This window comes from Equus caballus, chromosome 16 (assembly GCF_041296265.1).
Source record: "Equus caballus isolate H_3958 breed thoroughbred chromosome 16, TB-T2T, whole genome shotgun sequence".
Classification (NCBI taxonomy): Eukaryota; Metazoa; Chordata; class Mammalia; order Perissodactyla; family Equidae; genus Equus; species Equus caballus.
Genome location: NC_091699.1, coordinates 66,736,710 through 66,756,846, shown reverse-complemented (window position 1 = coordinate 66,756,846; position 20,137 = coordinate 66,736,710). Strand labels below are relative to the sequence as shown.

General features: G+C 34.9%; 1 protein-coding gene across 9 annotated transcripts in view; it reads left to right on the top strand.

The window, feature by feature from the left end:
• CMC1 (C-X9-C motif containing 1) overlaps positions 1 to 20,137 on the top strand; it is an 88,542-nt gene that overhangs the window by 54,066 nt on the left and 14,339 nt on the right. Inside the window, exon 2 of one of the 9 annotated variants that reach the window (XM_023620819.2) lies at positions 4,039 to 4,154. The exons of the other annotated variants lie outside the window; for them this stretch is intronic. Coding sequence (XP_023476587.1) covers positions 4,121 to 4,154 — 34 coding nt within the window. The 5' untranslated portion in view covers positions 4,039 to 4,120. The remainder of the gene's footprint in view (positions 1 to 4,038; positions 4,155 to 20,137) is intronic. 9 annotated transcript variants of the gene reach the window in all.

Here is a 20,137-nt window from a genome sequence, read left to right as displayed (position 1 = left end):
TTTCTATTTATCTTAAAGATCATCGTATATTTCTGATTACGAGCTAAGTGATATCAAGTGTTTTAATAAAATTACATGTTTTTGAATTATGTAAATCCATCTACTTTATCTTCGTCTTGTGTTAGAAATACAGGGAAATCCTGTGTTCTTAGGAATATAGTTAAACTGTGTTCATCTTTACATTGACTTACTCTGCTCCTTCCCATTACTGTAAATGTAACATTAAGTGCTGACTGTTTAACCAAGTTTTAGGTCTTACTCAAGGAGCCAATTAAAAGTGATTTTAGATTTTATAATTACTATTAAGGGAGAAATCCAAAAGTGCAACTGCCGTTCTGAATGTGTTAGGATATTAAAACAAGGAATATAAACATTTTAATCATAGTTGAGAGGAAAAATAAGGAAGCTTTAGCTGCTTACTTGAAAGTGTATTTTTGTGTTGTTAAAGAGGATTATGATGAATATGTTTCTGTGATAAATCTATGAAGTTTCATAAACTGTTTTCTTACTGACTATAGTAGTTTTTAAAAATAATTTTCATTTTTATGGTTTCTAGTTTTTCAATGTGTTCACAGACCTTTTGTGGATAGTTATAACTGTAAAAGTATCTTTAGAAGTAAATGAAAAAATGAACATTAAAATTTGTAGATTTTAGCATTCTATAAAAATACATGAACATATCTTTTAAAATACCTACCATGAAATATTTGGTTGGGAAGACCGTATCAAAGGTTTAAGAATGTATTTCAAATCAGACTTATTTGTATCACTGTTTTGTTTTCTTTTTAATTTTTTGGTGAGTTTTTTTTTTCAACTAAGTATATTTAACATAATATTTTTAAATTTTTTTGTTCTTTTAGGTTTTTTTCAGTTTTTTTGAGTTGACATAAAATTTTACAAAGCAGTATTAATTTAGAGTTGTTTTTATATAGAAAAGTCTGTGAATGCTCTAGGAATTCTGAAAGAATATTTTAGTTAAATTCTGAAAGAGTTTAGGCAGAATTTTATGCAGCAAACAGACTTTTTAGCTAGGTTAGATTTACATAGCTTGTTTTTTTAATTCACTTTCTTTGTCTTATTACTGGGGAAGAAATAGCCTATGAATTGATAACATCTAGATTACCTATCTATTTAGAAGATATACCAAATAGGAGTTAAAAGGTGAAAGCTGTGTATAGTGCAAGATATTAGTGGGACAGTGAGCAGATTAGCCTAATTATGTAGGACTAATTATAGTTTAGGATCATGTTTTGGTGCTCTGTAAAAGCCAAGCAAAGAAGTCTAGAAGTGATATAATAGAAAACAGAAATTTCCATGTAGCAAAAATTTTTGTTTAGGGGAAATTCTGTGATCTTAGAAATGCAGCATTAGATGGAGCCTTTGAGGTTAACTAGTCCCAATTCAGGAATATTTCCAACAAATGTGAGACTTTCCATTTTCAGTACACCTCTGCCCCAATTCAGGCTTTTGTTATTAATTTCCCTCTGCATTTTATTGTTTTTTAGAAAAATAACATTGTTCTTTTAATAAAAATTATAAATAATTAATATAATGTAAGGAATATAGAAAAGTTGCAGCCTTCTCCAAAAAATTACTCTAAATCCTACCATTCGCAGATACAGATATCTGTGAACATATAAAGATGAGATTATATAATATAGACTATTTTTTAAAGTTGAATTTAGCAAAGCAAAGCTAAAATGGAAGATTTGCTGAAGTTCAGGTACAATTTTCTTTATAAAACGTGTATTACTTCTGAAGTTGCCTCAAATCTTAAGAAAAAATTATGTAAAAGCCATTGATAAATTTCAGTCATTGTGGTTTTTTTTAACTTTTATTCTACTGTTGGACAGTATTGATTGATTCCCTGCTTTGAAAGTATGATTATACTTCCCCCACATCCTCTCTTTTAGGTTCAAGTTTTTTTAAGTTGTATTTTTGCATGGTCAAAATTTATAATACTTGTATTCTTGTCTGTAACCATAAATTTAGTGCTCACCACATCATCTCTTCTCCTTATTTCTGTGTTTTGTCCTGTTGCTTGATTGGCTAGATTTCACTGTTGAATATTTTATTTAAGAGGAGTCTTTGGGTTCTAGAATCTTTGACATGTGTCATGTTTGGAAATGACTGCTTGTTGCTTTATTTATGAATGACACATAGAATTGGTGTAGAATTTTTGGGTCATAGTGTCTTTCCCTCCAAACTTTGTACACATTGCTTTAGTGTTTTATAACATTGAATGTTGCCCTGGGAAGTCTGAGGCCAGCCTAATTTTCATCCCTGCCCCACCTTGCAACCACCCTGTCAGAGGTGATTTGATTTTTCTGTTTGGATACTAGAGTCATTTTTTCCTTATCCTTGAGTTTGGTAATTTAAGCAGGATGTGTCTTAGGTATTGATTGTTCTGTATAGTTCTTTGTGGAACATACTATGTCCTTTTGATTTGTAGATTCAGCTTCATGTCAGAAAACTTTTCTTAATTTGTAATTTAAAATATTTTTTCTTTTCCTTTTTTTGAGTTCTTTATCTCAAAGATACCAGTCCTTCTTGGAACTTTTAAGCAAGGTTTAACACTTCACGTTATTTGCTACATAACAAGTTACCCCAAAATTTAGTGACTAAAACAACACACATTTATTATCCGACAGTTTCTGTGGGTCAGGACTCCAACATGGCTTAGCTGGGTCCTCTGCTTCAGTCTCTCAAAGGCCGCAATTAAGATGTCAGCTTAGGGGCTGCAGCTTTGTTTTATTTTGTTTTGTTTTAACTTTTTATTAAGATTATGATAGTTTACAACCTTGTGAAATTTCAGTTGTACATTATTGTTAGTCATGTTGTAGGTGCACCAAAGGTCTGCAGTTTTATCAAAGCCTTGACTGGGGAAGGATCTCTTTTCAACTCACTTAGTGGTTGTGGGCAGGATTCAGTTCCCCCACAGGACATTGTGCTGACAGCCTCAGTTCCTTGCTGACTGTTGACCAGAGGCCACTCTGTTCCTTGCCACATGAGCTTCTCCCCCGTGGCAGTTTTCTTCATCAAAGCTTGCAGGCTAGGAAGGTAATAGAGAGCATCTGCTAACAAGACAGAAGTCATGATCTTTTGTAACCTAATCATGGCAGTAACATCCTGTCTGCATTATATTCTTTGGTTAGAAGCAAATCCCTAGGCTTAGGCTACCCTCAAGGGGAGTGGTTTACACAAGGGCATGGAAACCAGGAGACTGGGATCATTTGAGGCCATCCTAGAAGCTGCCTACCACACCTTGGTTTTCTCTATTTGCATTAACCCTCTTTTCCCCTCTATATTTACTGTGATTACCTTAAGTCACTTTTATAAAATCTCTCACTTGAGTTTTACCTGGGTCTGTTCTGTTCCTTTTATGTTTCTAATATATTTATTTTCACTGTTATGGATTTGTTTTGGTCTTCACCTTAGATTTTTATCTCCTCTTTCTTCTCAGTCTACTTTATCAACTATTCCTTGAAGTCTAGGTTTCTCTTTTTTGTTTTGTTTTAAAGATTGGCACCTGAGCTAACAACTGTTGCCAGTCTTCTTCCTTTTTTTTTCATTGCTTTTTCTCCCCAAATCCCCCCAGTACATAGTTGTATATCTTAGCTGTGGGTCCTTCTAGTTGGGGCGTGTGGGACGCTGCCTCAACATGGCCAGATGAGCGTTGCCACGTCCGCGCCCAGGATCCGAACTGGCGGAACCCTGGGCTGCTGAAGCGGAGTGCAAGAACTTAACCACTTGGCCAGCCCCTAGGTTTCTTGAATGTATGTTTTCATTAAGTTCTTATATAGAGTGACATTTAAGATGAATCTTCTTTTCCTTAGGGTGTGTTGCCCTGCTGTTTCTTTGAAAAATTGTGAGCGAATTCTCTTTAACACTCCTGCCACCTTTTTGTGATATGTTTGTCTTCCCTTGTGGGCTATAGTGTGAGGGCTGAGGTGTTCTTCTGTGTCCTTTCCTGAAGCCTGGAGGGAGGGGGAGGAGGGGCACACTGGCCAATGCACTGTTTCTGTTAAATACCTTCAGGAAGGTTTCCTCTTTTCCTGTGGGGTTACCTTTGGATTGTCCTCTCTATTAACTGTGGAGCCCTGAAAAATGGCATACCTGGATGGCTTTTCTACCCCTGCTGAGATCCTCTGAAGGTGAGTAGAGGCTTTTGTTGTCAGGGGTTTTGTTTTGTTTTTACTTTTCTCCAGGTTTCCTATTTATTTATTTATTAATTTATTTTCCTTGGTCTGCTTCTCTCAAGAGCGAGGAGTGCTATTAGTGGAAATTCTCATGGTTTTTAATTCATTTTGTTTCCCAGTGTGTTCTGGGGGTGGAATCAGGACTAGGAGCTGTGCCATGCTGAGCCTTGCCAGAATCTTTTCTTTCTTTCCTGTCTACTACTTTTTGAAGTTTATGGTATGAGACTGTACCTCTTTTCTTGTATTGTGGCAGCTGGCCAATTTCTCCCTTTTTAAAACTCCTTTTGTTTATCTTATTCAGGAAGGAGGAGTTTATGAGCTTGCAATTTCCTGCAATTTTTACCCAGAAGTCTTCCATATTTTTGCCTGAATTGTTTTATTAGCATATAGACTAGCTTTCCTTATCTAGAAAATTTCTTTTCCTTCCTCCTCCCTACCTTTACCCTAAATGTCGTTGCTAGGTAAAGCTTTCTGAAATGTACAGTTTAGTTTGTGTCACTCTCTGCTGCCTATGTGGTTGAGCCTAAACTCTTAAATTTAACGTCTTCCAGGATTTTACTTAAGCCTACTTTACTAAATTAGAGTCTCATTCCCTCTCTTAAGCCTCCTTTCTGGCTAAATTTAAATATTTTCTACTTCCAGTACGTACCCTGGGTTGATTTACAAGATATGGTTAGTACATAATATAGTGTGCATATATATGTAGTGGTTTTTACACCTGTCAGTCTCCTGATCACCTTTCTATAGGAAAATCTCATTTGTCAGGATCCATCTAAAAATGTGATCTCCAGAGAAGAACACAAATATGTTGTGAGCTCCTGTCCACTGTGATTGAAACAGTGATATTAAGATTGGTTTAGGTGTTCTGTCATGTTTCATCATATCATTGGATCACATTGAGTTTATTTGTCATTCTGTTCTAATATTTGAAAGTATTTTTTAACTTAAATGTAGGAATTTGCATTTATTCTGGGCAATTTTCACCTTTAAAAATTTTTTTACTCTGGTTGTCCCTATTTTTGAGGTTATTTTTAATTTCAAATCAATCGTCTCTTATATCTGTATATGCTAATCATGCCCATTGTCGTTTCCTACAAGTCTCTAACAGAAATAGTAATTTTGTGGGACAGTGAATGCAGTAGTTCCACTATTTTTGCATCCTTTTAATCTCATCCAGTCTGTTTTCTTCCCCATGTCTTTGGTGACATAAGAGAGAAAAATTATGATTGTTCTGTATATGGGCTAGGCTGAATGGAGGAGGGTGATAATAGAAAAAGAGGAAGCTTTTTCTTTGATTAAGCTATAAGTAGAGGGCCTGTTTTGGTGAGATGATAGTGAGAATGGGAAGCATCAAAGGAAACATTAGCAGGAGTTGGTGACTAGAGAGAAGATCACTGAAGAGAGAAACATGATGATGTCAAAAGTTTGATTTCGAATGATTTGCAAGAAGTAGTGAACCTGGACACCTTACATTTGAGGTATACGGTTATGAGATATCAAAGAATATATCCAACTTTCAAGAAAATATTTTAACAAAAATGTGCTTCTACCAGAAGGAGAAGAGAGAGAAAAAGGTACAGAAATCTTATTTGAAGAAATGATGACTCAAAACCTCCCTTACATGGGGAAACAAACAAGCATCCAGATCCAGGAAGCTCAGAGAGTTCCAAATAAGATGAACCCAAAGACACCCACACGAAGACACATTATAATTAAAATGTCAAAAAGTTAGACAAGGAGAGAATTTTCAAAGCAGCAAGAGAAAAACAACTTGTTACATATAAGGGAACCCCCATAAGACTTTCAGCAGATTTTTCAGTACAAACTTTTCAGGCCAGATTGGAGTGGCACCATATATTCAAAGTGCTGAAAGAAAAAAACTTCCAACCAAGAATACTCTACCTGGCAAAATTATTTTTCAGAATTGAAGGAGAGATAAAGAATTTTCCAGACAAGCAAAAGCTAAAGGGGTTCATCATCACTAAACCGGCCTTGCAAGAAATGTTAAAGGGACTTGGTTTTTTTTTTCTTTCCTTAAAGATTGGCACCTAGGCTAACAACTGTTGCCAATGTTCCTTTTTTTTTTTTTTTTTTAAAGTTTGGCACCTGGGCTAACAACTGTTGCCAATATTTTTTTTTCTGCTTTATCTCCCCAAACCCCCCCTGTACACAGTTGTATATCTTAGTTGCAGGTCCTTCTAGTTGTGGGATGTGGGATGCCGCCTCAACGTGGCCTGATGAGTGGTGCCATGTCTGCGCCCAGGATCCGAACCCTGGGCCGCCGCAGCGGAGGGCGCGAACTTAACCACTCAGCCACAGGGCCGGCCCCCTAAAGGGACTTCTTTAAGCTGAAAAGAAAGGGCACTAATTAGTAACAAGAACACAGATGAAAGAATCTCATTGGAAAATTAAATATATAGTAAAGATAGTGGATTGATTACTTATAAAGCTAGCATGAAAGTCAAAAGACAAAGGTAGTGAAAATAATTAGGATTACAATAATTAGTGAAGGGATACAAAAGGTAAAAAGATGTAAAATGTGACATCAAAAACAAGGGGAGAAGGGGAGTAAAAATGTTGGGCTTTAGAATGGGATTAAACTGAAGTTACTATCAACTTAAAATAGACTGTTATAGATGTAAGTTGTTATATGTAAGCCTCATGGTAACCACAAAGCAAAAACCTGTAGTAAATACACAAACGAAAGAGAAAGGACTATAAGCATAGCACTGAAGGAAGTCATCAAACCACAAAGGAAGAGAGCATGAGAAGAAGAAAGGAACAGAGAAGAACTACAAAAACAGCTACAGAACCGTAACAGCAATAAGCACATACCTATCAATAATTACTTTAAATGTAAATGGACTAAATTTTCCAACCAAAAGACATAGAGTGGCTGATTGGGTAAAAAAGCAAGATCCATCTATACACTGCTGACAGGAGACACACTTTAGATGTAAGGACACATACAGACTGAAAGCAGAGGGATGGAAAAAGATGTTCCATACAAATGGAAACCAAAAGAAAGCTGAACTGGCTATACTTGTATCAGACAAAATAGACTATAAAACAAAGACTCTACTAAGAGACAAAGAAGGGCATTACATAATGATAAAGGGGTTAATTCAACAAGAGGATATAACATTTGTAAATATTTATGCACCGAACATAGGAACACCTAAATGTATAAAGCAAATATTAAGACACCTGAACGGAGAAATTGACAGCAATACAATAATAGTAGGGGACTTTAATACCCTACTTACATCAGTGGATAGATTATCCAGACAAAATACCAATAAGGGAACATTGGCCTTAAATGATATGTTAGACCAGATAGACTTAACAGATATTTAGACAATATTCCTCCAAAAGAAACAGAATACGCATTCTTCTCAAGTGCACATGGAACATTTTCCAAGATCATATGTTAGGCCACAAAACAAGCCTTATTAAATTTAAGAGGATTCAGATTATGTCAAGCATCTTTTTTGACTAAAATGATATGAAAGTAGAAATTAATTACATGAATAAAACTGGAAAATTCATATATATGGGGAGATGAAACAACACACCACTGAATAATCAGTGGGTCAAGGAAGAAATAAAAAAATAACTTGAGACAAACAAAAATGGAAATGTAACATACCAAAAGTCATGGGATGCAGCAAAAGAAGTTCTTATTTATTTATTTACTTATATTTGTTTTTTTTTAAAAGATTGGCTCTGAGCTAACATATGTTGCCAATATTTTTCTTCTTCTTCTCCCCAAAGTCCTCTTACATAGTTGTATAATCTAGTTGTAGGTCCTTCTAGTTTTGCTATGTGGGACGCTGCCTCACCATGGCTTGATGAGCAGCGCTAGGTCCATGCCCAGGATCTGAACTGGCAAAACCCTGGGCTGCCTAAGTGGAGTGTGCAAACTTACCACCCGGCCATGGGGTCGGCCCCACAAAAGCAATTTGAAGAGGGATGTTCCTAGCAATAAATGTCTACCTCAAGAAACAAGAAAAGTCTCAAACAACCTAACTTTACACCTAAGGAACTAGAAAAAGAACAACACACGAAGCCTGAAGTTAATAGAAGGAAGGAAATAATGGAGATTAGAGCAGAAATAAATGAAATAGAGACTAAAAAGGCAATAGAAAAGATCAACAAAATTAAGAGCTAGTTCTTTGGAAAGATAAGCAAAATTGACAAACCTTTAGCTAGACTCACCAAGAAAAAAGGAGGACTCAAAATTGAAATGAAAGGGGAGATGTTACAATTGATACCACAGAAATACAAAGGATCATAAAAGACTACTATGAACAATTATATGCCAACAAATTGGACAACCTAGACGAAATGGATAAAGTCGTAGAAACGTATAACCTACCAAGACTGAATGTGATGAAATAGAAAGTCTGAACAAACTGATTACTAGCAAAGAGATTGAATCAGTAATCAAAAACCTCCCAACAAACAAAAATCCAGGACCAGACGGTTTCACAGGTGAATTCTACCAAGCATTCAGAGAAGAATTAATACCAGTCTTTCTCAAACTATTCCAAAAAATAGAAGAGGGGGGAAGTCCTCCAAACACATTCTGTGGGCCAACATTACCCTGATACCAAAACCAGACAAGGATTGCTCCCCCCCCCCAAAGAAAAATTACAGGCCAATATCCCTGATGAACATAGATGCAAAAATCTCCAACAAAATATTAACAAACTAAATTCAGCAATACATTAAAAGGATCATACACCATGATCAAGTGGGATTTATTCCAGGGGTGTGAGGATGGTTCAACATCTGCAAATCAGTCATTGTGATACTCCACATTAAGAAAATGAAGGCTAAAAATCCTACAGTCATCTGAATCGATGCAGAAAAAGCATCTGACAAAATTCAACATCCATTTGTGATAAAAACTCTTAATAAAGTGGCTATAGAGGGAAGGTACTGCAAAATAATAAAAGCTGTATATGACAAGCCCACAGCTAGCATCATACTCAAAGCTGAAAAGCTGAAAGCTTTTCCTCTAAGATCAGGAACAAGACAAGGATGTCCACTCTTGTCACTTTTATTCAGCATCTTATTGGAAGTTCTAGCCAGGGCAGTTCGGCAAGAAAAAGAAATAAAAGGCATCCAAATTGGAAAGGAAGAAATAAAATGGGCACTATTTTCAGATGACATGGTATTAAATATAAAAAAACCTTAAAGATTCCATCAAAAAACTGTTAGAACTAATATAAATGAATTCAGTAAAGTTGCAGGATGTAAAATCAATACACAAAACTCTGTTGCTTTTCTTTACATTAATAATGAACTATCAGAAAGAGAAATTAAGAAAATCCTATTTATAGTTCCATCAAAAAGAATAAAATACCTAGGAATAAATTTAACCAAGGAGATGAGAGACCTGTATATTGAAAACGATAAGACATTAATGACAGAAATTGAAGAAGGCACAAAAAAGTGGAAAGATATTCTGTGCTCATGGATTGGAAGAATTGTTAAAGTGTCTGTATTACCCAAAACAATCTATAGATTTCAGTGGCATTTTTCGCAGAAATGGAAGAAAGAATACTAAAATTTTTTTGGACCCACAAAAGACGCCAAATAGCCAAAGTTATCTTGAGAAAGAAGAACAAAGCTGGGGGCATCAAACTACATTAAAATCACTAGTAATTAAAACAGTATGGTATTGACATAAAAACAGATACATTGATCAATGGAACAGAAGAGAGAACCCAGAAATAAACTCATGCATATAAGGTCAATTAATTTCTGACAAAGGAGCCAAGAATATACAATGGGTAAAGGACACTCTCTTCAATAAATAGTGTTAGGAAAATTGGACAGCCACATGAAAAGGAATGATCCTGGACCGCTATCTTATACCATACACAAAAATTAACTCAGAATGGATTAAAGACTTAAATGTAAAATTTACATTCAAATCTTCAGATTTGAACCCTGAAACCATAAAACTTCTAGAAGAAAGCATAGGCAGTAAGCTCCTTGACATAGTCTTGGTGATGATTTTTTGAATCTGACACCAAAAGCAAAAGCAACAAAAGCGAAAATAAACAAGTGGGAATACATCCAACTAAAACCTTCTGCACAGCAAGGAAACCATAAGCAATATGAAAAGGCAACCTATTGAATGAGATTAAGTAATTGCAAATCCTACATCTGATAAGGAGCTAATATCCAAAATATACAAAGAACTCATACAACTCAATAGCAAAAAACCAAACAGTCCAATTAAAAAATAGAGGATCTGAATAGACATTTTTCCAAAGACATGCAGATGGCCAACAGGTACGTGAAAAGATGTCAGACATCACGAATCATAAGGGAAATGCAAATCAAAACCACAGTGAGATGTTACCTAACCTCTGTTAGAATGGCTATTATTGAAAAGACAAGAGATGTTGGTGAGGATGTGGAGAGAATGGAACGCTTGTGTACTGTTGGTAGGAATGTAAATTAGTGCAACACTATGGAAAATAGTATGGAATTTCCTCAGAAAATTAAAGCTAGAACTGCTATATGATCCACCAGTTCCACTTCTGGGTATTTAACCAAAGAAAGTGAAAACACTCACTCTAAAAGGTATATGCACCCTCATGCAGCATTATTTACAATAGCCAAGGTATGGAAACACCCTAAGTATATATCTGGGATGAATGGACAAAGAAATTTTGGCATATATATATGCAATGAAATATTATTCAGCCATAAAAAATAATGAAATCTTGCTATTTACAACAGTATGGATGGACCTCAAGGGCATTATGCTAAGTGAAATAAGACAGAGAAAGACGAATACGAGAGAAAGATAGTATGATCTTTCTTATATGTGGAATCAAAAAAACCCTAACAAGCTCATAGAATAGATCAGTGGTTCCAAGAGGCAGGGGGTGGCAGGTGGGAGAAATGGGTGAGTCTTTTTTTTCAGTTTAAATAAAATGAATGAAATTAAAAAAAAATTTGCCTGAGTGTTACGTTTCTAATATAAGACATACAACAAGGTTTTAAAACAAACCATATACCTTTTGAAAGTATTCTTTCTTTAACATGAAAGCTCATTTGGTCCTATAAAATTTGTGTTAATTTTCTTCCTAAGACATTTTGTATTTTGAGTGTAAGATTAAATTTGAACTATATGGATTTCAAATAAGTAAAGAGAATAATTGTTATTTTTTGAAGAACACATTTTAATTGGGTGAAATACAGGTGAAGTTAGTGATTTTTAGTTTAAAAGATAAAATGTTAATGCCTGGTTATTTAGAAAGTGCTATCACAGGATCTTCCTATCTCCCACAGCTTGATATATGCCCATTAATGGTAGCTCTCAGTGCCAGCTGTGGGGCAGTTATGTAAATGAATTCCGTCAAGAAAATTATAGAACTGGCATTGCAGTCATGTAAGCCTTACTTAATTGTTATGTGTGCAAAACAGACATATTTTTTCCATTAATATGCAAAAAATTCTATAATTGCTTTATTTTCTTACAGAATAGCTTTCCAAAGTTGCACATTATGTAGTTAAATAGCAAAATTTGGGGATAGTATTTCCTTATTGTCATATGAAATAAATTAGTCTCTTCTACAATATAGGACAAACTTTTACTAACCATCTCAGATGTCAGATGGATTTGAGAGAATTTTTTACAAAATAAGTCAGATAAAGAACTTGTCTACCTGTGTGGACATTAGAGTGAGTATCAGAAGTTAAGTACTAACCTGCTTGTATTTCATAAATAAGAAGGAATAAAACCCTTTAATTGCAAGTTAAAAAGCTAATGGAAACTGATATAGGTAGGTGAAACTCAAAGTAATAATACCAGAAATCCTAAATTTACCCATGCTATTTCAGTCATTTTTAGGAATTAAAAAAATCCTTTTAACCTGGGACCTTGTATTCTTACTTTCCCCATCTTCTCTTTAGGAAATCTGTTTGTGTCCAGTGACTTAGGTGAAAGAGGACTTAGGTTCTTAATGGGTGCCAGCAGGTTTGCTTCTAGGTTTGTTATTCCAAAACATCAGCCAATACTTACATTCCCTGTTACTTAGGGAACTAGTTATGTTAGAAGTCAGGCCTGGGTTATTAACTAAACTTACTTCTTCCTTCTTTTGTTACCCAGGTAGAAGTTACAGAGATGCTTAGTTTATGTTACTGAATTTTTAGAAAAACAAAAAAAGAATTTGTAGACTGTGGAAGGAGTGAAGAATGCTGTTTTCACACTTTGCTACCCTAGAAATACATTTAGTGAGTAATGTTTTTTCAATAGATTCTTTTTAATCTGAGCTCATTTTTGCCTTAATATTTTAAATCATTTTTATGTATTTCTTTTGTCTTCAGTCCTTACTTTCATTTTAGTGACATCTTAAAATTAAGCCCTGTCTGATTTCCATAAGAGTAACTTAGTTGGCATTAGTAGCTGTGCCTTCTCTTTGGTCGTTGGTGGGGTGGCCACCTTTCTTGTGTTTAGGAATCCAGTTGTGGAAATGTTGTCTTAGGCACAGTTATTCTTTCTTCATGTCTGTTTTCCTTAGAAGTAATTTTTGATCTGTCATGGATAGAATAGACACTTTAGTGTTTGTATTATGTTGTCATCGGGTATATAAATGATGTTATTGATTCCTTCACTTCTTTTCAGTTTTTCCCCAAAATTCTCCTCAGAGAGGCTTACTTTAACGACCCTGCTTAAAATGCAACCCACTCTCTTCACCCTCCCATATTCCCTTTTACCTTTCTCTACTTTTTTCCTGTAACTTTCCACATTCTAATGTACTATACAGTATTATGTTTCCTGTCTTTCTCTTCCTTTTTCATAAACTTTCCAAAGGCAGAGAGCCTGGTTTGTTTTACTCATTTATCCCAAGTACTTAGAATAGGACTTGATGTATAGAAATTCTCAGTAAATATTTAACAAAAGAATGAATTAAGATTATGCTGTTTGAGCTGTTCTACTATTGTTGAAGATAAGAATTAACTTGCCTTAGGCCAGTGGCTTTTAAAAATTCTTTTCACCTGGCCTGTGGTAAGAAATACATTTTGAGGGGCTGGCCCCGTGGCTGAGTGGTTAAGTTTGTGTGCTCCACTTTGGCGGCCCAGGGTTTCACCGGTTCGGATCCTGGGCACGGACATGGCACCACTCATCAGGTCATGCTGAGGCGGTGTCCCACATAGCACAACCAGAAGGACCTACAACCTCAACTATGTACTGAGGGGCTTTAGGGAGAAGAAGAAGAAGAAAAAAAGATTGGCACCTGAGCTAACATCTGTTGCCAATCTTTAAAAAAAAAGAAATACATTTTAAAGTGCAACTCAGTGTACACATACAGATACATTTTTGTGTCTGTTGCATTTATATGGATGAAGTGCACACTGTACATTGATATTTCCTGTTCTCTTATTTTTAAAAACAAATACTGTGTGCAGTCTGCTAAATTTTCACAATTCACTAAAGAGTTGCAGACTGGAGCTTGCATTAGGCAATAGATAAACCTAAAAAATTTTTATGTAAATAGAACCTGATTTTTCCCTTTGTCTTATGTGACTGGAAGTGTTTTATTTTAATTTCAAATTGGTCTTTGAGGGTACTTACAACATTTTAATTTTCAAATTTCTGTATCTATTAGCTGCTGTTAGGAGAAACTGATTGTTAGAAGAACTATGGATTAATTATTTAGTAAAAATAAGCTTAATTTGTAATATGTGCAATTTCTCTCAGGTGTTTGTTTTTTTAAGTTTGGGTTCATTTGTTTCTAAAGAAGGAAGAGCTCCTTCTTGATACGTGGGAGCAAGAAGTTAGGAGACCTCAATGGAACTGCAGTGGAGTTAAAAGGCGGCCATAGGATTCATTTTGAGATCTGAATAGAATCCAGGACCAAGTGCATGGGGAACAGATTGTTAGAAATCTGAATTCCTTTCTCCTCCTGGCTGTTGTAAGACTTAACTGCCAAGAATTATACATATATTCAGTTAACTAGAAGGTGACAGCTAGCCTCCTTTGAAAAATGTAATGCTGAGACTCCTTAAATGGTTGGTTGATTACCATTGTAACCATGTAATAGTTCATACTAAAACCAGAAAACTTAGGAAATAACTTTTTTCTGTTTGACGTAAGAAATATGATGATTCTTTAGTTTTAAAGTTTGTACATTTTGAGAAAGCTCTTTTTAGCTTAATGTCAGCAAAGCAGCTGCTGTTTGAATTTACTTTGTAAAACACTGAATTATTCATTTCCATAAACAAAACTTCTTTAGTAATTATTTAGCATTAATTTATTTCTCTTTATTTCAATCAACCCTGTTGACATTCTGTTTTAAAATTAAAAATATTCTTTGTGGAATTTAACAAATAAGACTGTGACAGCCACTTTCTCTACTTTCTTCTGTTCTTATGACAGAAAATTTCCAAATCTGTTTTTATTTTTATGTTTTAAATATTTTATATTTTAATTTTTTTATTATTTTAATCAAATTTTACTAATAAAATACAAACAAAGAAAATTCTTATTTAGCAGTGTCTTATAAGTAGCTTCTTAAGACCAAGCCCCATGGTTTTGACCTGCTAGATTTTGCCATAATGCTTAATGTGTGAGTATATTTAATAACTGCTTTGTTGAATCCTGACAATATAAAATTATTATAAATATTTTAAACAGTTATTCATTTCATCATTTGTACTCACAGATTAATAGATTTCTTGAAATTTTTCCATCCATCTTTGCAGATGTGAAAATAGTCCTTTAAATTTTGTGCTGCCTTCTAGTAGCCTGTGGTGAGCCCTTCCACCTGCGAACTCTTATTATTAGTCATTGCATGTGCCTCCTGGGCAATCAGTCTTTTACTGCCATATGATATTTGTTGTCATTCTTCCGCAATTGCTATTTTATCTTGTATTGTTTAATTTTTTAAGCGTGTCATTGTTTTGCTGCTGTGTTGGAGACTTTTTGAGGGCAGCAAACAAACTATTTGTTAGCTTACCAAATATCTGGTGATTTAATAGAGAAGGAAAAGAAACCCTTTATGTTATAAAGTAGCATCCATTCCAATGAAACATTCTTCTTACCTCAAGTGCTTCTTGGAGCGTGGATTTAGAGAGGTTTAGCAACCGATACATAATAAATTTAGGGTGGGCTTGAAGGAAATGTAAACCTTTAATTAAGGGCCCATTTTGTTTCCCTCCCTGTTATTGGTCCCTGAAAGGAAGTAAACATATTACATCCATCGTGACTGAGATAGCCTTGCGTGACCCTGGAAAGGATGAGGAATTAGAGATTGGGTAGTTTGAGGTGGGACTGTCTCCATTTAATTCCTCTGCTTATCGGGCTAAGGTGCTCTTTAGAGTAATTATGAGACTTCTGCTTTTTAGTAGTTGTCAAGTGAGTGATAGTAGTTTTTGAAGGGATAACCACATTTGCATCATTAGTCTACACTTGAAATGTTCAAGAAAGCCTTTCAAGCTGATGACACAGACCATCAGCCTTCAGCCAAGAGCCATTAGGTAGACATATTTTGTTTTTCCTCTGTGCAGTGTCTAGAAAACAAATTTAACTTTGTTTTAGTTTACCAAGTTAAGCTATTTAAAATTGTGAGATTTTATATAAAGCAAAAATTTCCAGCTTTAAAAGAATATAGATCTTTAGTCCTGGTAATGCTTTGTTTCCATTCCTGCAAGGTAAACAATTATCTGGAAGAAAGTAACAGCTGCCCCTTTAAACGTGGAGCATGTGCACTGGTTTGTTACAGTTTTTGCACTGTTATTTTATTTGTATTTATATAGAGAGAGCATATACTAGAGGAATATTTCTCTGAAAATATGCTTCAGTCATAAGAAAATCAAACAGATGTCTGTGTGGTTCAGGAAAAATAGGACAGAGCCTTTCATGAAAGTAAAGAATATCCTTTTGTATATAACATGCAGATAGCCCAACTTTCAAGTTGTATAAGCAGCCCCAGCTTCAGATTCTGTAAGTCATTTGTTGGGAGTATCATATCTTAACCAATTTTGATTTTCGTGCCCTTAGTTATGGTCTATAAGTAACTTGTATGACCGTTTCTCATAGGATACAAATTTTGGAAATCTGTGTTTCCAGGTTAATGTGCATAATTCTTGCTTCCTAATATTCTTTTCTATGAAATGATGTATCTAAGGCACCAGAAAAAGCACATCTAAAGTAACACTTATGAATTATTTAGTACAAAGTAATAACCAACTTTGTGAGGCTTAAAAAAATGTATAAAAATACATAATTATATTTCATATAAAATGTATCTTTATATCTAAAGTATTTTACGTGTTACATATATATAATGTATATAATAAGTATATATGATGTACGTTTGGCACACACTAAGTACTCAAAATTATATTATTATTTTCAATTCTAATATAGTACATTTAGCCATGATTTTGCTTTCTTAAATATATTGTTTAAAATTTGAAAAATATCTGTCATTTTCATCTGAATTGTTGAGTTTGCTAACAAGTGAAACAATACTTTCTGTTCAATTAATCGAACAAATAATTTGGCTTTATTTTCTCCTCCATCTTAAATTTGAAAGGAATTAAGGACTGAAAGAGGAGGAAAATCTATTTCATGTTCTCTTTAGTAGTAAGAGTTACAAATATGTAAGCATTTTGTTATTTTTGGGTTCACTAATTTTCCTCCTCAGCCAGGACAGGTCAGTATGTCTTGCTTTTTCTGGACGAGTCATGTAGAAATAATTCGGTTGTTTTTAGGTATGTGCTTCCTTTTTGGAGGGGGCTGTAGTCAAGAGAGTGTGATCTAAAAAGAACGGCTTCTTTGCCCACCTTATAAATATCTGTGCCTGAAACATGACTCTTCTCTGAGAGTAATCAATCTTTAATAAAACCGTATTCCTAACTACTTGAGCTGATAAACAGTGAGGTTTGTTGTAAAGAAGTCAAGTTTATTTTATGTCAATTTTCTATTTGCCCTGTATAAGACATATTTAATTACTTTATTCCATCTCTGTGTTCAAATTAATCAGATTCTGCTACATATTGGTGCTCAAATTAGAATAATTCTTTAATCAACTGTGTTATCCATGCCATGGTAGACTAGAATAGAAAAGCTACTCTTGGCATATTGAACATGGCTACATTTTATTTTCTATTGTAATTTAAAAGTAAAATCAGAAATATTGATTTCTACTTGACTGGAGAGATGATTTAGTTTGAATATCAGTCTGATCTTAATCAGGTGAGAATTAATTGAGTTGGAGGTATTAGATATTCAGTGATGTTAACTGAACCATGATCAATCTACAGAGAAGCTTTCTTTTGTACTATGTTAGAATTATCAAATAGCTCATGCACTACAATGTAAAATAATCTTTTCATGTTCATCCTTCTCCCTTCTTGTCTCATTAAATGCACCACTAAAGTCGTTCTGTACACAGACTAATCTTTAAAGAAGCAAGCTAATCACAATTTAATAGAAAATTAAAAGCATAATAATTTTGTCATAAAATGCTATTGTCAGAATTTTATAATGATATATTTTTAATGCCTAATTTTAAAACCAAGTGATTAAAATCTCTTCTTTTCAAGTATAACTGGATTTCAAAAAAAAAAGCTTAGTTTTTTTTTATATTCAACATTACAAGAATAAAGTGAGCAATACAGAATTATTTTAATGTTTATTGCCAGGAATAAAAATAGAGTCTGTAGCATTATATTGTCTGAAATGTGGCATGGGGCTTTTCATTTATTTTAAGAGTGTGATAGCAATATCATAAGTGTTGTGAAAATATAAATGGTGAGATAACACCTCCATAGGACTTGTTCTTAAGTAGTAAAATTGTAAAGTCTTTAAATAAATTGCAGCCAGAATTGAAAGGATCGATTTGCCTTGTTAAGTAGAGATACTACACTTACTAAATGTCTAATTAAATTTAGCATAACATGTCTTTTATTCTTTTCTTTCCCTTTAAAACTGAGAATTTGGACCTATTTATTAGCAAAGTAGCACATGTTATCATTGTCGAATTTCTTCCATTTTGGCAGTTGGTGTGACCGTGTTAAATTAAAAGAAAGCCAATAGTGTGATTTCTGATGGTGTCATTTTACCCTGGAAGAGTGCTTTTCACTTGGTATTGGTATAATGGGAATAGTAGGATCTGTGTAGCTGTATATTTTGTGAGAAGCAGTGTCCAGATTTGTATTTGAGAACAGTTAGCATTTAATGAAATGAAGCCATACGTGCAGCAATACCCCTACAGTGTCGTGAGTGGATTGTTCTTAGTGAGATGTCGTCGGGTTCCTCACCCAGTTGTTGCTCAGCAGCAATTCAGGGAAGAGGGCTGGCTTAGGGAAAAAATCGAGAGAGGTGGTTTTCTCTGCTCATCAAAGCCAAGGCTCCCTTTATGTGGATTCCACTGTCTGAAGTGCACTCTCCCCTCTCCTCCACCCAAAGCTATTACTTTCCTTCTTTTTTTTAAAATTACATTTTGTAAGATTACACTTGTACAGACTACCAAACGCGGTACATATGTGTTCCTTCAATTTGTGCCCCCAGAGCCCCAGTTTTCCTCTTGAGACAACCACGATGACCAGTTTCATACCTATTCTTCCACAGCCATTTTGTGTTTACACAAACACCTGTGTGTCTATATAGATACATATGTATACATACCTCCACACAGGTGTATGTGTGTGTTCTAAACAGAAATGGTAACCTGCTCAACTGCACTCTTCTGCACCTTGCTCTTTTCACTTTAACTCTTGAAGACCATTCCCTGTCAGCGCACTGTTTTTCAGTGGCCACATAGTATTTTGTGGTATAGTATGTCTACTTTTGGTGTGACCGTGTTAAATTAAAAGGAAGCTGATAAGTGGCTTTTAATGGTGTCAAAGGCTATTTTTTACTTATGTAAAAGTATTTTTTTGCTTCAGCTAAGTGAAGACAGGATGAGGAATGGCTAGTGACATGTCATTCTCTTAGTGATTCCCTACAAATGAGAACCTTATTTATATATTTGTTTTTGTTAAGAAAGACATAGCCATAATTATTTTTATATTCAAATTGCTTGTTGTGTTTGGATTTGAAGAAATTATTGTCTTTATGGATGCTGTTTTTTAAGGGAGATGCCAGGCTGTTTCAAATCTTTTTTGGAGCAAAGCAAGGTGTTAAATACATAAATTTGACAAACCAACAGAATGTGAGGAGAGTGACCAGGTTTTGTCAGTAGTCTGGAAACCACATCCAACTAGGAGGAGGGAGGAGTGTTCAACTGTCTCTAAACCAGGAGGAGGAAAAAAATGAGAATGTTATTTCCTGTAGTGTTTGAAGAAGAGGCAGCGTTAGACTTAACTCTTATTTTTTTCAGGCTATAAATCCTCCAGATCCTACCCCCATCACACTCACGCGCTCACTCTCGCGCTCTCTCTCTCTCTCTCTCTCTCACACACACACACACACACACACACACAGGAACTGGCTACCTTGTGCGATAAGAAGATTTCTGTCTCCACAAGTGTTTAAACAATGACATGGATTAGGAAGGACTTTCTGGATTTAAGGATTTAGATTAGGTGACCTCTGCGGTCCCTCCCACTCTAACCATTTCCATCCCGGAATTCTAGAACAAGGCAGCTGGTCTTCTCCTGCACCTTCCCTGAGTGGCAGTTAACGGTCACTGTTGGCCCATACTCATCCCCAGAATAGGCTATAAAACCTCTTGCAAGAATGAAGTACAGCAGGTTAGTTTATTGCTTGCATTACTTACATTATTAAAATTATTGTGCCTACTTTTGTGTGATCCTACTTTTTGTTAGGGGGTGGGAGAGGGTGGAGCATCTGCCAAGAGATGGCAGGGAAGCCCAAAAGTCTCCACGTTCACAAATGTGCCAGTGTCTTTGTCGGTTGCTTTGATCAATGCCTATTAATGAATGAATAGGTCTTTTAT